General features: G+C 42.5%; 1 protein-coding gene across 2 annotated transcripts; it reads left to right on the plus strand.

The window, feature by feature from the left end:
- The first annotated feature begins 100 nt into the window (after positions 1 to 100).
- mmp23bb (matrix metallopeptidase 23bb) lies at positions 101 to 21,888 on the plus strand. Of its 2 annotated transcripts, XM_048542922.2 has the most exons (8): positions 102 to 791; positions 3,323 to 3,465; positions 7,527 to 7,663; positions 10,301 to 10,468; positions 12,646 to 12,810; positions 15,189 to 15,299; positions 16,819 to 16,948; positions 20,251 to 21,888. In XM_048542922.2, the coding sequence occupies exons 1-8, from the start codon at positions 642 to 644 to the stop codon at positions 20,468 to 20,470; spliced, it is 1,224 nt and encodes a 407-aa protein (XP_048398879.2). In that variant the 5' UTR covers positions 102 to 641; the 3' UTR covers positions 20,471 to 21,888. The 2 variants fall into 2 exon arrangements, with proteins under 2 accessions (XP_059507180.1, XP_048398879.2); XM_059651197.1 differs by lacking the exon at positions 15,189 to 15,299 and having other exon boundaries at positions 101 to 791.
- Positions 21,889 to 22,856: the final 968 nt, after the last annotated feature.

Genomic DNA, 22,856 nt, shown 5'->3' on the forward strand with positions numbered 1-22,856 from the left:
AAATTTCGAGTACCATGAGTACTGCCTCAGCTCAATGTACTTATTCAGAAGAAGACAGCACCTTCAACAGTATGTGGCTCACTGAGGGATTAACTGGACTGTGTCAGTCTGCAGTTTGGGCTCTACTCTCCGGACCGGACCAGATTACTGCTGGCTCAGCAGCGCCTGAGATCCTCGAGGATTTAATGTAAACGTAGTTTACGACCCCAGAGTCTGACAGTCTAAAAGCAATAATGTGCCTTGCACGGTCACAGTGAAGCCTTTGTAGGAAGAAGCGCTGCCGCGCTGCACTTCACTGGTCGGAACATCGTACAGAGACCAGTAATTACCATATTAAATCAGGAGGCCGGAGTGCTGCGCTGGCAGGAGTCTCTCTTGGCGTCCTCTCCAGTTTCTTACAGCTGGTTTCAATCTGGGGAGGTGAGACTGAGAGGGAGCCCGCCTTTGAGGGCTTTTCCTCCACTCCTGACATTTTGTGAATGTTGCCCCATTTTAGCAAAAACGTGCAAATACCTGCCCCTAGCTCACAGCCGGTGGAGAACCAGCTGAGCTCTGTGTCAGCAACTGTGAAGCATTTCCTTTAAGGTCGGTGAAAAGTCACTGTCCAGCGGCTCGCTGAATTATCCACAAAGAGAAAGGGAATGCGTAGACAACATTTAAGAGAAAATTATTGGTACAAATGGTCTAATTTTGAAATATTTTCTCGGAATTTCTCTTTATTCTTGTTGCTCTGGATGTCTGTGCAATTTCTCGGTCTCGCTGAAGCTTTTCCCCCGTGGAAGATCGAGCTGGTAAGAGTGAATTTTACAAATATTTTCAAACGCGATTCTTTGTTCGAGAAAATAACAACTATCGATCGGTTCAGAGGAAGGGAAATATTACTGACAAGAAAATAGCCACCTTGAGGTTGAATTACTTTCCAGAGATCCTAACAGCTAGTTTGATGTGTTTCTGCCTTTCCATAGGAAGTAGTTTTTAGACTGCTGTTGTTTGATGCTTATGAACACTCGGCCTGATATGTTTTCCAATGCATCATTAGCTTGTATACATTTAACATACCAACGAGGGCAAATATTTACTGATATGTTTAGATTTTGGCCCCAGAATAAATCTCTTTCCCCGCCCCCCGTTTACGTTATTTCTCTCAATGTTTGTCACCAACTGGAACTGCCAATCCTTGATAATAAAATGTGAGGCTGGATGAACACAGCAGGCCAAGCAGCATCTCAGGAGCACAAAAGCTGACGTTTCGGGACTAGACCCTTCATCAGAGAGGGGGATGGGGGGAGGGAACTGGAATAAATAGGGAGAGAGGGGGAGGCGGACCGAAGATGGAGAGTAAAGAAGATAGGTGGAGAGGGTGTAGGTGGGGAGGTAGGGAGGGGATAGGTCAGTCCAGGGAAGACGGACAGGTCAAGGAGGTGGGATGAGGTTAGTAGGTAGCTGGGGGTGCGGCTTGGGGTGGGAGGAAGGGATGGGTGAGAGGAAGAAGGTTCTTCCTCTCACCCATCCCTTCCTCCCACCCCAAGCCGCACCCCCAGCTACCTACTAACCTCATCCCACCTCCTTGACCTGTCCGTCTTCCCTGGACTGACCTATCCCCTCCCTACCTCCCCACCTACACCCTCTCCACCTATCTTCTTTACTCTCCATCTTCGGTCCGCCTCCCCCTCTCTCCCTATTTATTCCAGTTCCCTCCCCCCATCCCCCTCTCTGATGAAGGGTCTAGGCCCGAAACGTCAGCTTTTGTGCTCCTGAGATGCTGCTTGGCCTGCTGTGTTCATCCAGCCTCACATTTTATTATCTTGGAATCTCCAGCATCTGCAGTTCCCATTATCTCTGCCAATCCTTGATTGAGCTGGAATGTTGAGAAAATAAAAAAAATCTCCTGAACCCTGCTGTGAGCAAACCTCGGGATTGCAGAAACATTACAAACTGTTTGTTTTTAATTATCTTTAATTCATTTTGTTTGGGTTGTAAAGCTACTGATGGCTGAAAAGAAGACTTGTATTTACACAATACTTCCCACAAGCTGCACTTTACAGCAGGTGAAGTACTTTTGAAATTTAGTCACTCTTGTGATAAAGGAGGCAGCTAACTTGCATCCAGCAAACTTGCCACAGCAAATGACCAGATTAACTGTCTTCGTGATGTTGATTGGGGGAATAAACATATCTCAAGGGCATTGGAGCAAACATCCTTGTTATGCTTCAATAATGGAGGTGTGCAATCTTTTACCCCCATCAGCATGACCAGGTGAGGCCTCAGTTTGGCATCTAGAAGATGACACCTCTGTGCAGTTATCTAACAGGATTCATACAGTTTTGTTCTTTTATCCTGAAGTGGGACTTGAACCTGCAACCTTGTGGCTAGGGGATTGGAGAAATAAAGCTGCTGGACTAATTCTTGACAATCACCTGGATAATAACATTTCTGTTCACTTTCAACTTACAGGATAAGTAGGACAATGTGGTGTTGGGTGATCAGTTGATGGCTGTAGACCAGATCAGTTGGAATCAGGAACTTAAGTGCTGAACCCTCCAAGAATTTCGAATTAATTGCTGTCCCACTGATCTGGTGACAAGACCTTGTCAATCTCCAATGATGCTTCAATATCAATGTTTTAATGAGATATTTTGCATGCGCAGGGAGGGTCCATTATCACTGGCTTGGAATTCAATACTCTAAAAATAACCTTTTTCATGAAATTTCATCAGTTGTGTATAACTGTGTTGATGGGTCGGTTGAAGTGAATGCTGGAGTGTGTAACTGGCTGTGTTAGGACCTTATTGTGTCACTGCCCTTTCACTCATGCATTCTGGAAGCCTTATATTTATCAAACAGAAAGTCTGGAGATGCATAGAGAAGGAGGAGGGGAGGCCAAGGAGCATTGCGTTCCTACACTTGGCACTTGAATATCTGTGATAGCAGCTATTATAGAGCTTTAGCTTAAAATTGATCAATATATCATCTTAATAGGCTTCATAAGAAAGGCGTAGCCATTTGGTTACTTATGCCGGTCTAGAAACTTTTAAGTAAGTTAGCGCAACCTGCTCCCTGCTACGTGGCTACACTTAAGCATGTGCATGGCCAAACTGAACCTGAAGCTCTGGATTCAGGTCAAGGTCAAGGACAATGTGTTAATAATATGGCTGGACAGGTTTATTAACAAATAGTAAATCCTCCCATTGCACACCATTGACAGATGATCAGGCAGGAGAAGTTGTAAGATTCCCATCTTTTCCTCTTATGGTTCATCAGTTTGGCAAGGTCCTTCCTTCGTCACCATTGTTTAACAGATTCCTTCCCATTGTGTTTCCAGGAATCAGGAAGAATGATGTTAAGAAAATCATACCTGATACCTACCTCACCAGAGGAGCTACCCAACACATTCCTACGCCGTCAGAAGCGATATGCCATTAATCCCTTACTGCATAAATGGGACCACTTCAACATCACCTACAAGTGAGTGAGCATAAGAGAGTAGCCAAGTCTTGCCACAGGTATAGATAAATGTGGTATGGCTAACTTTAATAAATTAGAAACAACATATGTTACATGACCTACAATGAACCTGTCCTTTGCAAAATATGAGAATCAGAGCCAGAGATTTAAGTCAGGACCCCAGTGCTGCTGCTGGCCTGGGCCAGCAACCCTTACCCAGCCCAAGTGCAGAAGTCGCCCGAGAGCATCAAAACCTGGTTTTAAGGCCCTGATGTATCCTCCTGTCCTCACTGCGGTAAGAACATGTCCAAGCATTATATCCCTTAAATTGAATAAACAGTTGGTAGACATAATTTCCCTGCTACATTCTTCTCTTCACCAATCAGGTTTGTTTTGCCTAGTTTGAATTTAAGCAAAAGCTTGGGACTTAAATGTTACCTGGTGCATTCTCTATGACAACATTTGTATGAATCAGAGTCCACTTGACAGCCAAATAGCACCTCTTTGCTTGCAGGTCTAATGGACTAGACCAGGCCCCCTCAAAATATTTTAAGAAGGTAGACTAGCCCCTAATTTCTTATTTTAAAGGTAGATGTGAAGTGCCATGTTCCAGATACAATGTAAATGGTGAAACTACTCAATGTTAAGCAAAACACAATTTATTTAAAGACTATATTAAAATACAAATAAAAGAAGTAGCACTTTAGAATAACTTGACTATTGGAATGAAAAACAGTCACTATTACTAATTAACTGTTCTGATGTAGTAACATCCCATAAACATACCCATTGGCAAAACGGCAAATTCAGACACGTGCAGTTCTCAATCCAGGGGGGAAATGTATCAAGAGAAAATTCAAATAGTGTAGCAGCCACGAGACATTCACTGAAGCTTCCAAGTCTTTTGAGACCTCAAAGGCTTCTGTCTAAAACCAAACTTAAAAACCAGAAAAAAAACTAGGGAGCTGGAAAAATAAACCTAAAAACTGTAAAATAATACTAGAGAGCTGGTCTGAGGGAGCTGGCCACACCCAGGCTGTGCTTATTGCTGTAATTTTTTTTAAGAAAAACCCTAATATCTTACAAATTGTTTACTTTCTTAGACAGCTCAATAGCTCTGCCTTACAACCTTTCTTCAAACTAAAAGGATGAAATAACCTCTTAAGGTGATAGCGTCATCATACAGGATATGTTGGTGTTCCCTTTGAGATATGGTATTCTTGTGATCCAGTCCGGAAATCTTCAACAGCATGGCTCTTTTGTTATCAGCAATACAGATAAATTTATTCCTTTGTATTAGTCACATTGGCATTCAAATAATTTAGGCAAAATCCAAAATTAAGCAGATAATATACCAGCTATCCTTTGTAATTCCACTAATTATCATCAAATTACTCTCACTCCTAAATACAATACTCAGCAACATTGTACAAAGATAGACCTATCCCTGCCAGGGTGGTATGCCAGAGTTTTATAGTGACAGACCTTTCCAGTCTGTACTCCACCTCATTGTTCTATAGTGACAGATCTGTCCCCACCAGAATTGTAATCTAGTGTTGTACAGTAACAAACTTGATCCCACCAACAGTGTTATACAGAATGACAGGACCTTATCAATTAATTCAAACTTTTAGAATTCTGTCCCTCAGGATATTGTGGATGCCCCTACAGCACACGGACTGCAGCGGTTCAAGAATATAGCTTATCACCACCTTCTCAGAGAAAACTGGGGATTGGCAATAAGTACTGGTCAGTGCATGTCTCACAATTGAATAAAAAAGCAAAAATTGCACCCCATTGATCAAACAGCTCAAAGTATTTTCTCAGATACAGCCCAGTGTGAGAAGACATTGAATTTCATAGTTTCACTTTTTTTTTCTTTTGATTATCAGACTGTACCACTTTTGAGCCACTTCACAAGCTGACAGATGAGGATTTTAGGATTTCAAATCTGACCTAATGGATGTATGGAGAATCCCAGGCAACAAACTCTTGATTTCCCTGTTGTTCCCAGATGTGAGCGTCACTCCTGACCCTTCCTACTCTGCCTACTCCCATCAAGTGTTTGGGCTGGCAACTCAAATTATCACACTCCTGGAAAATCTATCATGTCATTTCCTGTCTCGACCAATCATATGATTTCTTTGCTTCATCTCCAATATTTCAGTCATTATTAAAGAAAAGAGTTGAAAGAAAATGGTGAAAATGAACACACGCACATACACAGACACATTTTGGACTGGCTGCCCACCACCCTGCCTCTGTTTTGACAGCTATATACCTACAATGGGAATTGTATCGAGTGGTGCCTGCCTGCCAATCCATCAATGACACTGTTTTCAGTTTTCTGAAGTACTACCTCCTGTTATTAATTGCCACAATTGGTTAACTGGCTAATGGAGGATTCATGTTGGGTAGGTGCCTCACATGGTATGCCTGCTAAGGGCTGCAGGATGGCCCAGCTGAGCTTTTAACAACTTCCATCCTCTCCTCCCATTCTCCCTTCCCTCATCCACACAGGTTACTCTCTCACACTCCAGCTCCTGTACCACCTTCTCCAGGACCATCCAGGTAGGCATCCAGTGAGCTCACCAAAAACTGACTCAGTGCTGCAACCCCACTGACACCAAGTGTTGGTGCCCTGCTGGGATTTTTCTTTGTTGGCTGATTGCTCTTTGAGGCAGGGCTCCCTATTGCTCAGGGGCTGAGCACCTGAATTGTGTCTCTATTTAGCCCTTAAATGGCTGTGAGGCTACCCATATTCCCCTCAACACACACCCTACCCTGACTTCTCACCCACAGCGGGAGATGTGTCCACTGCTTCATAGAATTGAACCCAATGTTTAGCTTTTGTTTGTGTGTGCGTATGCGTGATACAGATATTCAATAAAATGAGGGGCCCAGGCAAAGCATGGAGAAACTTTGTTGTTGCTTTTTTTTCATGGAATATCAGTATCATTGGCAGGACCAGCACTTACCCATCCTTAATTGTCCTCAGACTGAGTGGCTTGCTCAGCAATTTCAGAGGACAGGTAAAAGTCAAGCACATCATTATGGGTCTGGAGTGACATGCAGGCCAGAGCAGGTAAAGACCGCAGATTTCCTTCACTATTGAACATAGGTTTTTGTGACTGTTAAGCATAATTGTTAAGTTGTTGAGACTAACTTTATATTCCAGATTTATCAACTGACTTTTGATTCTACCAGCTATGGTGAGATTTGAACACATGTCCCAAACACAATAGCTTGGACCCTGAGGTTACAAGTTCAGTGACATTGGCACTATCCTAATATTAACAGAAAGATTATAGCCAAACGGCACCAATTGAAATTGGTTAGCAAAGGAATTACCTGCAGCATGTAAGCATCTTTTGTTTAATGCAGAAAGTGGTAAGGATCTGGAATGCAGTGCCTGAAAGAATGGTAATGACAGTTTCATATAATCATAAACTGATTATATCACAGAATGAGACCACTTGGCCTGTCATCTCTGTGTCGGTCCTTCAAAGGATTAATTCACCTGTGTAGTTCTGAACATTTTTCCTGGTCAGATCACAAAAGAAGAGCCAATTGACTTCCAAAAGAGAAACTGAGGAGTTGGAAAATGGGGATAGGCTGGATGGTGAGGAGGGGTGAGGTGATGGGTGGGAATTGCTAAATTGCTGTTGTTGAGAGTCAACACGCAATAGGCTGAATAGTTTCACGCCATGCTGTGATCATTCTGTGATTCTAATCCCCGAAGACTCCAGAACCATCCTGGATGGATGGCAATGCGATCAGGAATAGGGCATTTTGAAAATCAGTTTTAATTTGATCATCTCCCACAGGTTTGATTGAAATTCTCAACTCCTTTGAAAGTATGTTTATTTTTAACCAGCAAGGTTAAATTTATGTAAGTCTGAATCAATATCCAGGCGGGAGAGATATACAACAGACGGCCCCTGCCAGACCATCTGGATTACACTAGTGCCCATAAACCAATATTGCTCTCAGTGAGAGAGAGAAATATTGTGGGAACTTTGTAGACCAATGGATTGGAGAAAAAACCTTTTACAACCTGAAACTCTTGTATTTCTTCACAGGATTGTGCAGTTTCCAAGCACTCTGAATAAAGATGACACCAGGAAGGCCATTGCCATAGCGTTTGTAATGTGGAGTGATGTGTCACCCCTGACTTTCACAGAGGTCCCACCACAGAAGGATGCAGATATCAAAATCGGTGGGCTCTGACTTCAAAGAAATTTCCTTCCATTTCATTTCTTCTCAGGCTGTTTCCCTTTGTATATTGACTTTGCAATATGGCATAGTCTCCTACTCAGAATCACAAAAAAGCACATTATTTAGTTATTACTGCAGAAATTTTGTGTGGGATGGCTATTTACACATGGTTGCCACATTCCTACATCACAAGACTTTAAAAGTATCTCATTGGCTGTAAAATAAAAACCTCTACAGATGTCAGGTGGTTATTAAAATGTAGATCACTCTTGTAGCTCAGCAGGTTTTTGAAGCAGTGTTAGTTTCCAGCATTAGTGCTGCAGAGGTTATGTTTCAGAAACTAACATTCCTGCTGCTCTGGACAGATGATCCTGAAACATATGGGTTCAAATCCCACACATAGTTGACAGATTTCCAAGAAAGAAGCTGTTGGAATATTGAAAAAATGCAGCTCTTTCACAAATTCCGTGCGGAGTAAGAGGAGGCCATTTTGTCCAGCCTAAGCCTGCTATGTCATTCAATAAGAGCATTGCCAATTGACTGGGGCCTCAACTCCACATTCTCATGGATAACCTTTTCTCCCTTGTTAGTCAAGAATCTCTGCCTCTGCCTTGAAAGTATTCTGTGACCTTGTATCCACCAATCTCTGCGGAAAGTCTCAATGAGCCCCCAAAATCTAAGAGAAAGGAATTCTCCTCATCACTGTTTAAACTGAGGCTCTTCATAGTAAGACTGTAAGAACAGGAGTAGGCCATTTGGCTCATCGTTCGTGCTCTGCCATTCAATAGGATCATGGATGATCCAACATTTCTCACATCCACTTTCTTGCCCTTCCCCATAACTCCTGTTTCCCTACTGATCAAGAATCTATCTCAGCCTTAAATGTACCAATGCCCCCACAGCTCTCTGTGGCAAGGAGACCAAAGTCTCTCAACTATCACAGGAGAAATTCCTCCTCATCTCACTCTTAAATTGCCACCTCTTTACTTGGAGACTTTTCTGTCTGGTCCCAGACTCTTCCCATGAGGGGAAGTATCCCCTCAGCATTTATCTGTCAAACCTGTTAAGATTTCCTCTATGTTTCGATAAGATCTAACTTCTAAACTCCCAGTGGCTAGAGTCCCAACTATTTAACCTTTGCTCATAAGACAATCCCTCCAAACCAGGGATCGTCCTCGTGAACATTCTCTGAACTGCCTTAAATGAAATAAATGTGCTAAATTGCCCATAGCATTCAGGGATGTGTGGGCTATAGGGGAATGGGTCTGGGTGGGATGCTTCAAGGGGCGGTGTGGACTTGTGGGGCCGAAGGGCCTGTTTCCACACTGTAGGGAATCTAATCTTAAAAAAAAGACCCCTGTGGAAATCCATTTCATGTTTCCATTGTCCTCTAGTGAAGAACCTCTAGATTTTTTTTTAACCCAAAATCTTTTAATCCAATACTTTTTATGTAAAATCCAATCCCTGATTTGAAGAATCAAGTCCGTGATGTTTTTCTGCATCATGGCAGGACTGAATATTTTCACTGTAGCACATCCAAGCTCTTTACTTGTGCTATTCTTGCAATTGGTAAGTTCTCCACTATAAAGCAATGGTCAGCTACAATGTATGATCCTTACATGGCCACATGTATTGGAGTTAGGGAATTTAGAGGAAGTCCTTAGCCATGAGTATCCAACCATCATGCAATGTGGGGTGGATCTAGGCTCTGGCCTGCCAATTCAATATGCTCATGTGTAAAACTGTCTTACCCACAAAATTCATGACAGGAGGACAAGGTGGTTTTGTCGTAATGTCACTAGGGAAGTCATAAGAGGCCCAGGCAAATAGGAACAGGAGTAGGCCATTCAGCTCTTCAAGCTTGTCCTGCCATTCATTACAATTATGGCTGTTTAAATACTTCAATGCTTTTTGCTCACCCCATACCATAACTGATACGCCATGGTAATCAGAAATCTATTCATTTCTACCTTAAACAGACTCAGACTCTGAGTCTCCTTTGTCCTTTGTGGTAGAAAATTCCAAAGGTTCACAACCTTCAGTGAACACGACTCCAAATTTTAGACCCTTGCTGCAACTCCGTTGTTTTTAAATTGTCCCCTCTGGTTTTTGACTCCTCATCCAGAGGAAACGTCCTACCTTCATCTACCTTGTCTATTCCTTTAAGTATTTTTGTAGGTTTCAATGAGATCACGTCTCATTCTTGGAAACTCTTAAAAATAGAAGCCTGGGGAACATGGGTGATGAAGTCTGGATTTGAAATGCTCCTCTCGGTGATGATGAGCACAAAACTAATGTCAATGGTTGTGAAAACCCATTTGCCTCACAGATTTCCTTTAGGGAAGGAAATCTGCTGTCCTTACCCAGTCTGGCGTACATTTGTGACTCCAGACCCACAGCAATGTGGTTAACTCTTTGCTGCTCCCTGAAATGGCCAAGCAAGCCATTCAGTACAAGGGCAAATAGGGTTGGGTAACAAATGCTTGCCAATAGCATCTGTGACTGATGAAGGAATGAAGAAACTGCACCAGGCACCCCAGTAAATGGCAAGGAAATGCTCTCCACTAAGCAATTTGTGGATAGAATGGAGCACCGAATGATTTTTTAAAAATTCAAGTTGAATTTAAATGCTTTTCAGGGTTTTACACATTCAATCACACTGACTGCTGGTTTGCTCCACTTCATCCTTGCTTCGATGGACTTAATGGCGAGCTTGGTCATGCTTTTCTGCCACCACTTGGCGAGATTCACTTTGACAATCATGAGTTCTGGATTCTGGGCAAGTCTCGTTTCAGCTGGAAACAAGGTATTGACGCTAAACATTCTGTTGTGAGTTGCAGTCTTTCCTCTGTATCAAGAGGTAATGGGTATTAATGCTGCTGCAGAAACCTGAACACACAGTCCAGGTTGAAACTCTCACTGTGGTACTTAGAAAGTGCTGTCAGGCACCTGGGACTCACATCTCTCTCCTCTGCAGTGGGGACTAAGATAATTTATAGCTCGAATTCAAAACACAGCTGAGATGCCCAACTGGTAATTACTAAAATATGCATATTTTTGCAAACTTTGTGGGTAGAAACAGTGAGATTCTGCCACATTTAGTTAGAAACTGAGTTGTTGTACATGCTGTTAAAATATAGAATCACTACAGTGTGGAAAGTGGCCATTCAGCCCATTGAGCCAGCGTTGACCCTCTGAAAAGCATCCCACCTGATCTCCATAACCACATAGTTACCAAGGCTAACCCATTTAACCTGCATACCCATGGTCACCATGGGGCAATTTAGCATGGCCAATCCACCTAACCTGCACATCTTTGGAATGTGGGAAGAAACAAGACCACCTAGCAGGAACCCACACTGACACAGGGAGAATGTAGAAATTTCACACAAACAGTCACTGAAGGCTGGAATTGAACTCTGGTCCCTGGTGCTGTGCTGCCGCAGTGCTAACCACTGAGCCACCATGTCGCCTAGCTCCAGGGTCATCTCAAGTCACAAAATGGACATTGCACTTTTCAATATACGGCAATTATCTGTCATTCTGAGGTGCTGAGCAGTTCAGAATGATCCCCAACAGCATTCGCCCCTTCACACTTGCTTCATCCCAGTTTCAACTGCTCTTCCGTGGCTCTGATAATGCAGACAAATTGTCAAGCTGGTCACCAAAGAGATGGTCCCTGAGGAGGTCCACCTCCAGATCAGACATGAAAAATTGCAAAATATGAGGAAACCATCAGTGAAATCTGTGCATAAAAGTATCAGAGTCTGAGCAGATGGGCTCAGCCACTCCTTTCCTGTATTTGAAGAAGGAATTAATAACAGGAAATATTAGAGCATATTATAGAGTCCCTACAGTGTGGAAACAGGCCCTTTGGCTCAACAAGTTCACACTGAATCTCAGTGCATTCCACCCAGACTCACCCCCCTATAAACCCACCTAATCAAACCTATAGGCACATCTTTGGACTGTGCAAGGAAACCAGACCACCCAGAGGTAACCCACACAGACACAGGGAGAATGTGCAAACTCCACACAGACAGTCACCCGAGGGTGGAATTGAACCCAGGTTCTGGCGCTGTGAGGCAGCATTGCTAAACACTGCACCACCTACCTTGCAATATAATGATTTTATACGTAGGAAATAACATTAAAGTGAGAATTAGGCTGCCAGGGATGATAATCAGGATGTTTTAGAGGATAGTCACATTGGGCTCAGTGTTAACTCTGTTTCTCTCTCTGCAGATGCTGTCAGAGATGCTGAATTTCTCCAGCACTTCCTGTGTTTGTTTCAGAATGTCAGGATATCTTCCATTACACAAAGCAAAACAGAAACTCTGTCCCAAATAGCTGCTCCATTGGAGGTTAATTAAAAGTTTCAAGAATGAGATTTTTGTTGACGAATGGATATTAAACAATTAATATTCTTCTATTCTGAAAGTGGTGTACCAGAATATTGAAGACAACAAAAAAAACTTCATCACAGGTCCCTGGTGCCATTCTGGATGAAGACACTTGATCATTCCACAAATGTGGACAAGTTGGGGGTACTTCTCCAGATGGCTTGGGAAAGTTCCATGATAATCCTCTATACATTTTTGCATCAGCATGTATAGCAGCAAGGAACGAGACTGTTGCTTTCCACCTCATCTGTCACAAACTGGGTGTTAGTTTAACTGAAAAAAAAATGCCTGTGACTATGACGTCACTGTGAGTATACTGTCACATGTACAGTACTTCTCTGGGAGTGCCAACCTCAATTGTCTCATCTTGTCTCTGGATTTGGACTTGAATCCTCAACATTATAGACTCCAAGGATAGAGCATAGGTTGGCACTAGAAGATGAGTTACTGGGTTTGACCCACTGAGATGTTGGACATAAGGGTGTTTCCTGCTCTTACAGAATATTTAGCCACTATCTGTTAATCTTAGCCCGCTCCTTTGTGCTGGAGTCTGATTGGCTTTGCTCTGCTCTTTTGACAGGTGTTTGGCTCAATGATTTGGTGCAGGTAGCTGCTCATGAAATTGGACATGCATTAGGCCTAATGCACTCCCGCAATGAGAGTGCATTGATGCATCCCAATGCAACCTTTACAGGACAGCGAAGGATCACGCAGGATGATATCTGGGGAATCCAGAGATTGTATGGTATGATTGCTATTTATTACGGGAGTGCGCTACCTGAAAAGGGAAAATGATTCGAGGATAACATTTGGAAGGGCATGAGATAAATACTTTAAAAAAGAGCAAAGCGAGAATGGGAACTAGTTGGAAAGAGAGCCAGCCCAGAGAGAATGGTATTTTGTAAATACAAGAACTGTGACAAACACTACATTGGACTAACAGGCAGAAAGCTAACCACCAGGATACATGAACATCAACTAGCCACAAAAAGACATGACCCACTATCACTAGTATCCTTACATACAGACGAGGAAGGACACCAATTTGATTGGGACAACACATCCATCCTAGGACAAGCCAAACAGAGACACGCACAAGAATTCCTAGAAGCATGGCATTCCAACCGGAACTCCATCAACAAACACATTGATTTGCAGCCCATCTAACATCCTCTGAGAAAAAGAACAGGAAATGACATCACCAATGCAGGCAATAAAATCACCAACCTAAGGAAACCTAAACAGATAAATAGAAAGCGGGACATAACACCAGCGCTTCATCGGAGGCTCACTGATGATGTTACCTAGAATGGTGACGAAACATCTGAAAATGAACCTTCCAGCTCAGCGAGCAAACTCGCATCCAGAACCTCAACCTGAGCTACAAATCTTCTCAAAACTTGCTCGCAGAAATGATGCTATATTTGTAGTTATTTGTTCCATGTTGTAATGTTGCTGATTATGCAAATATGTCAGCATTATGAGTATTAATTAAATACTAACATTTTCCTTTTCTCAGTATCGTACTAAAGTGAAGGAGGCCATTTGATCCAACCTTCCTGAAAGTTATCCAATCACGGTTGTCTCCATATCTTATTATAATATTTCACTTCTAATTTTTATTAAAAGAAGTGGAAAGACAATAATTTCATGTACAACCTCCATTGCTGTTTTTCTCTCATTCTTTACTCCTGCAGGTGTGGCTCCTTTCTATGCCAGAGGTTCATAACTGAGGCCCTTGCCCAGGTCACTGTTTGCCATATTTTTATTCACTCATGGGATGTGAAAGTTGTTGGCAAGGCCAACATTTATTGCCCATCCCTAATTACTCCTGGGAAGTTAGAGTTGAGTCACCTTCTGATGTGCCCAATGTTTGGTAGGGTTACTCATAATGTGGTTAGGGCCTAGCATTCCAGGATTTTAACCCAATGACCATGAGTGAACAGCGATATATTTCCAAGTCAGGATGGTGAGTGGCTTGGAGGTGGTGTTCCATGTATTAGCTGCCCTGGTCCTTCGAAGTGGTGAGGCTTGCAAGTTTGGAACATGTTATACAAAGGGCCTTAGTAGGCTACTGCAGTATTTGGGGTGGCACGGTGGCTCAGTGGTTAGCACAGGGACCTGGGTTCGATTCCAGCCTCGGGTAACTGTCTGTGCGGAGTTTGCACATTCTCCCTGTGTCTGCGTGGGTTTCCTCCAGGTGCTCCGGTTTCCTCCCACAGTCCAAAGATGTGCAGGCTAGGTGGGTCGGCCATGCTAAATTGCCCATAGTGTTCAGGGGTGTGTGGGTTATAGGGGGATGGGTCTGGGTGGGATGCTTCAAGGGGAGGTGTGGACTTGCTGGGCCAAAGGCCCTGTTTCCACTCTGTAGGGAATCTAATCTAATCTAATCTTGTAGATGATGCACACTGCTTTTTCTATGCGGGGTGGTGGAGGGAGTTACTGTTTAAAGTGTTCATTGGGCTGCTTAGTCCTCATGGGCTTTTTGTAGTGTTGTTAGAGCCGCATTCATCCAGGCAAGTGGGGAGAATTCCATTACACTCATGACTTGTGCCTTGTAGATGTTTGACGGGCTCTGGGGAGACAGGAAGTGAGTGTTCACCACAGAATTCCTAACTTATAGCCTGCTCTTAAAGCCACAATTTTTATATGGTGAATCCAGCTCAGTTTCTGGTCAATGGTAAGCCCCAGGATGTTGATAGAGAAGGGTTAGGCAATGGTAATGGCATGGAATGTCAAGGAACAAAGGCTGCATTCTCTCATTAGTGTCATTACCAGGTACTCATGTGGTGTGAATGTTACTTGCCACTTGTCAGTCCTAGCCCGGATATTGCCCTGGACATGGACTGCTTCAATATCTGAGAGGTTTCAAATGCTTCTGAACATTATGCAATCATCAGTGACCATCCCGACTTCTGGCCTTATGTTGGAGAGAAGGTCATTAATACAGTAGTGAAAGATGACCTGGCATTGGAGTGTAATTTGTTTCTAAACAAACTCAGCCATTTTGGATTGTGAGATAGTTACATCTGACATTAACCTGAATGATTTTCCACTCTCTGACCTGATATATTAACTGCAACATGCCATCCTCCAGTAATACTCTTCATCCCACCCGCGCAGGTTGCGTTGATAAGAAGAGACTGTGCGATCCCTGGGCTCGTCTTGGATTCTGTGAGAAACGGCGCTCTTTCATGAAGAAACATTGCCCTGAAGTGTGTGACCTGTGTTTTGGTGAGCTCCAATTCAGCCTGAAATCTGCAATGATAGTGATCTTTCAGTCACAGCAATCATAGTGGATCTGAATTTCTGCAGCATGGAATCTTTGTTTATTGCATCTAAACAAAAGTCCCTGTTTTTGCCGGTGGAGAGGGTAAAAAAAAAACTGGAAAACCAGACTGACCAACTGGTTTGATAAGGGACTGTGAAGTTACCTATGTTATCCATGTTGCTTTCACTGCAATGGAGGAGGCCATTCAGCCCCATAAGCCCATTCTGTTACTCAATTCAATCATGACTCACTGGTGTGTTAGCTCCATGTAACCCACTTGCTTCTTAATAACCTTTCCCAACAGTCTCAGTTTGGAAATTTCAATCATTTTAAGAAGTTCTTGGTAGTTCTTTGGGTGGGTTCCCAACTTTTACAAGTGTTTTATTTGATCTGATTTGTTTTATTATTTCCACATATACCTTGTAATGAGAAAAGTTTTGTTTCGTGTGCAGTAAAGGCTAATCGTACCATTCAAAGTGCATTAAGGTAATAGAACAGAGTGAGGAATACAATATTATAGCTGCAGAGAAGGTGCACAAGGAGTGAGATCAACATTCAATATAAAAATTGAGAGCTCCATTTAGAAGTCTACTGGAAGCGAGGAAGAAGCTGTTTTTGAATCTGTTGGCGCATGTATTTAAGCTTTTCTATCTTCTGCATGACAAGAGGTTGGAAGATATTATAACTAGGTTGGGAGGGGTCTTTCATTGCGTTGGCTTCCTTCCCAAAGTAGTGAGTAATATAGATCGAGTCTATGGAGATTAAGGGGTCCTTGTTAGTCATTTTAACAGGCATAGAATCGAGTTTTAAAAGAACAGAGCGATTGTAAGATATGTAAGAATAAGATCTGTTGTAGACAGCTTGCAAAGAGTCACCATACTTCATCGCCATCTTGGAGGTGTTTCCTGTCATTACCTCGGAATAACCTGGTTTGAATTTTACATTCATGGCTCCTAATGCTGAAGTCTCCCAACAAGTCAGGAGTATGATGGAATACTCCCTACTTTCCAGGATAAATGCAGCTCCAACAGTGCTCAAGCTCAACCACATGCAGGACAAAGTGGCTGGCTTGATTGGCACCACATCCACCATTTTCAACATTCACTTCCTTCACCACAAAGAGGGGTAAGGGCAGGTGTATGGGAAAACCTATAAGTCCCCCTTCAAAGTCCCTCCACATTGTGATTTGGAGCTATTTTATAGTTCCTTTATTGTTGCTGGGTGAAGATCTTAAAGCTTATTTCCGAACAATACTGTGGATATCCTTATGCTCAAGTATTGCAGAGATTTAACTAGTCTGCTCACCCTCTCCAGTGTAATTACAGATGGACAAAGAATGCCAGTGATGCCCAGGTACCATGATCAGATTTTAAAATGGATCCAATTTCAAGTAAACTGGGCAGTTGGCTATTGATAATTAACTTGTTGCTGGAGAAGTATGCAGTCTTGACTTTGAAACAGATTTTCTTCATTTACATTCAGAACCACCAGATACAGCAGTTACAACCACTGCTCTTCCTCAGAATGTCAGGATGAAATATGTGTCCAAAGGTCGTATAGTGACCTTCAGATGTGGAAAATCTCTCTCACGTGCAACTCCTCTCAATGTCAGGTGAGTTTCATTGAATCAATATATTGTAATTGTCCATTAAACCCTGCTATATTCATGTACCACAGTTAAAGAATAGCAAAGAATTGTCCAACTGGCCTGCTGACTATTCCTCCCTCTGACAACAGTAATACAACACAACAACAGCAACATGGGTTTATATAGCAATTCTAATGTATTCCTGTGCAATCATTGTGATACTGACCTGGGAGTAAAACTGCAGTTCATGTACAGCAGTATCATCTCTGAGCCAGGGAATTGTCAGTTTGAAACACACACCAGAGACCTGATCACGGATCACAGAGTGGTGCCCCAGTGCAGTGCTGTCGGAATGCTGTACTGTCAGAGATACCGGCTTTTGGATGAGGCATTGAATCAAGGTCACGTTAGCCGTCAGTTGGATATAAGAGATCTAACAGCGGTACGGAAAAAGAGCAAATGCCTTACCTGTCAACCAACATTAAAACAGACGACCTGGTCATTAACTGGTTGCCGCTTGTAGGACCTCTTATGCAAATTACCTGACTATGATGAATTTTAAAATGTCTTAATGTTAACAAATGTTAAATAAATATGCCTCTTCTGTTCTTTCTAAAACCCAGCTGAAGGCAGAGCTACGAAGCCATCTCCAATAGATCACTTCCACATGTTATGGATTATGCAGGGAGTCCACGTTGCTGTGGCACATGCACTTCTAAATGCATGTTATAGACAACGCATAGTGATATGAGAGGCTCCAAGGTTCTATCCCTTATATAGTTGACCAGGAATCTCTCTTGGGCTTTCTTAGTCAGAATCATACAGCATAGAAACAGGCCCTTCAGCCCACCAGGCTTCAGCCAACAAACATAGAACTAACGAATCTCATTAACCTGCACTTGGTCCATAGCCTGCTATGCCCTCACATTTTAAGTGATCATCCAAATGCTTCTTAAATGTTGCAACAGTGCATACCTCCACCACACTTTCAAGGCAGTGTGTTCCAAATACCTACTATCCTCTGGGTGATGAAAAGGAACCACATTAGCTATCCCCCAGTCATCTGGCACTTTGCCTGTGATCAGTGAAATATTAAATAGCTCTGCCAGGGCTCCATCAATCTTCTGCCTTGCCTCCTGTAGCAGCCTGGGATTTATCTTATTAAGCCTTGGGGAATTTATACGCCTGTATTCCTGCTAAAATATCGAATATTGGCTTTTTATTAATCTTCTAGAATTTTAGAGCCTCACCATCCCAACTGAAATCCACAGCTAAAATACCTTTCTCCTCTGTGAATACAGATGAGAAGTATTTATTTAAGACCCCACCCATGTTCTCAGGCTCCACACACACTTTGCCCATTTGGTCTCTAATTGCTCTTACTCTTTCCATTGCAATCATTTTACTCTTAATGTACTTGCAAAAAGCCTTGGGGTTTTCCTTGATTCCATCTGCCAAGGATATTTCATGTCCCCTCTTTGCCCTTCTGATTTCATTTTTGAGAAACTTCCTACACTTTCTATACTTTAGAAGGGATTTCCCTCTTTGTAATGCACTACACATGACATAGACTTAGAACATAGAACATAGAACAGTACAGCACAGAACAGGCCCTTCAGCCCACAATGTTGTGCCGACCATTGATCCTCATGTATGCACCCTCAAATTTCTGTGACCATATACATGTCCAGCAGTCTCTTAAATGACCCCAATGACCTTGCTTCCACAACTGCTGCTGGCAACGCATTCCATGCTCTCACAACTCTCTGCGTAAAGAACCTGCCTCTGACATCCCCTCTATACTTTCCACCAACCAGCTTAAAACTATGACCCCTCATGCTAGCCATTTCTGCCCTGGGAAATAGTCTCTGGCTATCAACTCTATCTATGCCTCTCATTATCTTGCATACCTCAATTAGGTCGCCTCTCCTCCTCCTTTTCTCCAATGAAAAGAGACCGAGCTCAGTCAACCTCTCTTCATAAGATAAGCCCTCCAGTCCAGGCAGCATCCTGGTAAACCTCCTCTGAACCCTCTCCAAAGCATCCACATCTTTCCTATAATAGGGCGCCCAGAACTGGACGCAGTATTCCAAGTGCGGTCTAACCAAAGTTTTATAGAGCTGCAACAAGATCTCACGACTCTCAAACTCAATCCCCCTGTTAATGAAAGCCAAAACACCATATGCTTTCTTAACAACCCTGTCCACTTGGGTGGCCATTTTAAGGGATCTATGCATCTGCACACCAAGATCCCTCTGTTCCTCCACGCTGCCAAGAATCCTATCCTTAATCCTGTACTCAGCTTTCAAATTCAACCTTCCAAAATGCATCACCTCGCATTTATCCAGGTTGAACTCCATCTGCCACCTCTCAGCCCATCTCTGCATCCTGTCAATGTCCCGCTGCAGCCTACAACAGCCCTCTACACTGTCAACGACACCTCCGACCTTTGTGTCGTCTGCAAACTTGCTGACCCATCCTTCAATTCCCTCATCCAAGTCATTAATAAAAATTACAAACAGTAGAGGCCCAAGGACAGAGCCCTGTGGAACTCCACTCACCACTGACTTCCAGGCAGAATATTTTCCTTCTACTACCACTCGCTGTCTTCTGTTGGCCAGCCAATTCTGTATCCAAGCAGCTAAGTTCCCCTGTATCCCATTCCTCCTGACCTTCTGAATGAGCCTACCATGGGGAACCTTATCAAATGCCTTACTGAAGTCCATATACACCACATCCACAGCTCGACCCTCATCAACTTTTCTAGTCACATCCTCAAAAAATTCGATAAGGTTTGTAAGGCATGACCTACCCCTCACAAAGCAAACTCCCAAAATCCCTTGACATCCATTGTTCCCTGGACTTACTGCCCCTGTCCTGTTTTAGAAGAGTTTCCTGTTTGATTTTTGACCCATTAGGCTGGGTTCTGAACGCACCCTTCTTGACCAAAAGGTCCCGGAGTGCGGCTTGAACCTAGATCTTCTGACTGTGAGGCAAGGACACTGCCCACAAGACCTCCTCATTGATTCCATATCTAGCGCAATGTCTATCATTTGATGTTCACGTGATTATTGAGCAACCTGTGGTGTCACTATACTTATATCTGAGGTAGGATGCCTCATTACAACCTACCCAAGCTTATTTCTTAAAAACAAAAGCAAACTGTTTATTTGTCTCATTATCGTTTGTGGATGTTGTGTGAAGTGGATGATGTGGTTCACATAAGATTTCTCCTAGAATTTTTATTTTACATAATATTGTGCTAAAGAAATGCAGGTTTTCCTTCAATTACCTCCAATAATTAGCAATTGGCTTGTTTCTTTCAGTTGGTATAAGGATGGAGAATTATTGACCAGTTCAGTGCCAGGATACTTCATTGTGAAAAACCAGGATCTCAGCATTGTAGCAAATGAGTTTAATGAGGGGCTGTATACGTGCCAAATCCGACAGAAAACATTAACAATTCAGGCCAATTCTTGGTGGATCAGAGTCAAGGAAGACAATGATATTGATAAGCCACAAGATCTCAACTCCCACTCAGGATGAGTGAGAGTGACATTGATCCAAACCATGTACAAGATGTAATGATGATCATGGACAATGACCTAGTAATGACTAGTTATTTTACAACATCAATGGACAATCACTAACAAACATCAGTGGCTGCCCAACCAGATGGTCATGGATTTGAGTCATGATAGTAACTGAAATTTTATATTTAATCAGCTCCATATGAATTCTCTGAGATTATTGGTGAGCAGTGTGCCTGAGGAAAACATCCCCCTTTGGAAATGGGAGAAAAACACATTTTGCCCACCTCGTGTTGGGGTAAGTGGGTGCATTGCTGAGTCAGCCAATCCTCATGAAGATTGACATATCTTGACCTCAATTCTCTTCTCTTGAACGGAGAAAGGGAGAATGGAAGATTCTGTAATTTTGAAATGTGAAAGAAGTGAATTTTCGAGGTTATTACACTTCTGTATGTCATCACACACGAATGAGCTTCATAGTCACACAGTATCGAAACAGTCACTTTTGGCTATTGAGCAGGTAAAGAATTGGCAAACGCACAAACTCCTCCACAGAATGCAAGAATAAATTAGATGGCAGGTTTGCATAATGGATCCTGCCCAGTTTTCTGCCCTAAATGAACAAAAGATTTGTTACAGTTCCGTTATAGATGCTCACCTTTATTTCTACACTTTATCCACACAATATAACATGAGAAATGTGTCTGTGTGTTCAAATGTGAAGTGGAAGGACAGTTACAACACCTTTTTGTTCATTTTCCTAGTCAGCCATATCACCACAGACAGGCAGCAATGTCAAGTGAGTGTGGTCACTAGTATAACTGTGCCATTTCATTAATAAACATCAACTTACAATGAAATAATAATTCATTCACATATGGGCATTTAGGGATGCGTAATAAACGTTCACTGCACAAGTGCCATCCACATCTGATGAAAAAAATTAAACAAAAGTAAGCACAGAATATACTGGAAATCACTGAGAACTTTGGGTGACTTGTCAGTCATGTTCAAGAATACCAACCCTGATGTCTACCCATTCAAATAACCTATTACTTCATAGATAAATACTGTAGAAAGAAAGCAGGGTAGGTTCAGAGTCTCACTCAAGGGAGAAAGCACTTCAGTGCTATACTGGAGTGTCAGCATAGATTATGGGTTTTAGTCTCCAGGGTGACGTTTGAACGCAACCCCTTCTGACTCCGAGTCAATGTGCTGCTGCTACAGCCACAGAATTGGCCTATGTGTCCTCACTGGTTGAATGGGCGATCAGTGGATTTGTGACTTTTTCTCTCCCTCACAAAGTGTCTTTACCAGCAATGGTCCATTCATTGATGGTTGCAAAAGAGTTTGTAATCCTGTAATGTTTTAGCCACCAACTACAGATGACTAATTGTATTTCTCATTCAAAAATAAAAACAATATGTAACAGAACTTGGTTCTGGGCTGTGATCTTTAGCTTACAATGCCTACCCATGAATCTTTGTGCACTTGTTCATTAAATGAGATGGAAAGCAGTGATCAAATGTTTTTGGTTTCTGCTGAGCGCTTTAGTTACTTGGTAACTGAGCAGTTGTAGATGTTTATCATGTAGACATGCGCATGGATAGGTAGTTTTGCCTATACTATGTTGTGTGTTTAAAGCTTCTAAAATAATGCAAGTGGCTAAAATACTGTTACTGTAACCATTTCTGTTAGTTATTTTTGCTCAATAGCATTGGATAATGATAAGGGATAAGACAAAGGCGATTGACAGTCTGTAGCTGAAAGAGCAAAGATCTGATCGCACAGTGAGTGAAACAGATTGTGAAGGCGTGCAGAACTCATACAATGGCACTGCTAATGGTGGTAAAAAGATAAGTAGGTACCAAATGGGGCCAAATGAAAGTGTGAAAAGGAAAAAAAATGGGTCTACTCTGTTTTGAGAGCAAAGGCAACAAGACAAAAATAAGACATTACTGGGAGAGGGGCAGGGCTGGAGGATTGGAGGGAGAAGCAGTGAAAATGAAAAGTGGAGGATGGAGATCATGCTCTCAAGTTGTTAAACTCAATGTTGAGTCCTAGAAGCTGCAAAGCACCTATGTGGGAAATGAGGTGTTCCTCCAACTTGTGTTGAGCTTTAATGGAATGTAGTAGCAGGCCCAGGATAGAAATATAGCTTGAGAGCAAGGTTTTTTAAAAATTGAAATGACAAGGAACTGGAAGGACAAGGTCATTCTTACAGAGAGCGTGAAGGTGTGCTGTAAGGTGGTTACTTAGTCTGCATTTAGTCTTGCCAAAGCAAAAGATATAGCGTTGTGAGCAGTGAATGCAGCAAACTAGAAACAGAAATAGAAATAAAATGCTGCCTTTGCCTGGAAGGTGTGAATAAGAGCTTGGACAGTGAGGAGGGAGTTTTCTGG

Source organism: Stegostoma tigrinum, chromosome 14, assembly GCF_030684315.1.
Source record: "Stegostoma tigrinum isolate sSteTig4 chromosome 14, sSteTig4.hap1, whole genome shotgun sequence".
Taxonomy (NCBI): Eukaryota; Metazoa; Chordata; class Chondrichthyes; order Orectolobiformes; family Stegostomatidae; genus Stegostoma; species Stegostoma tigrinum.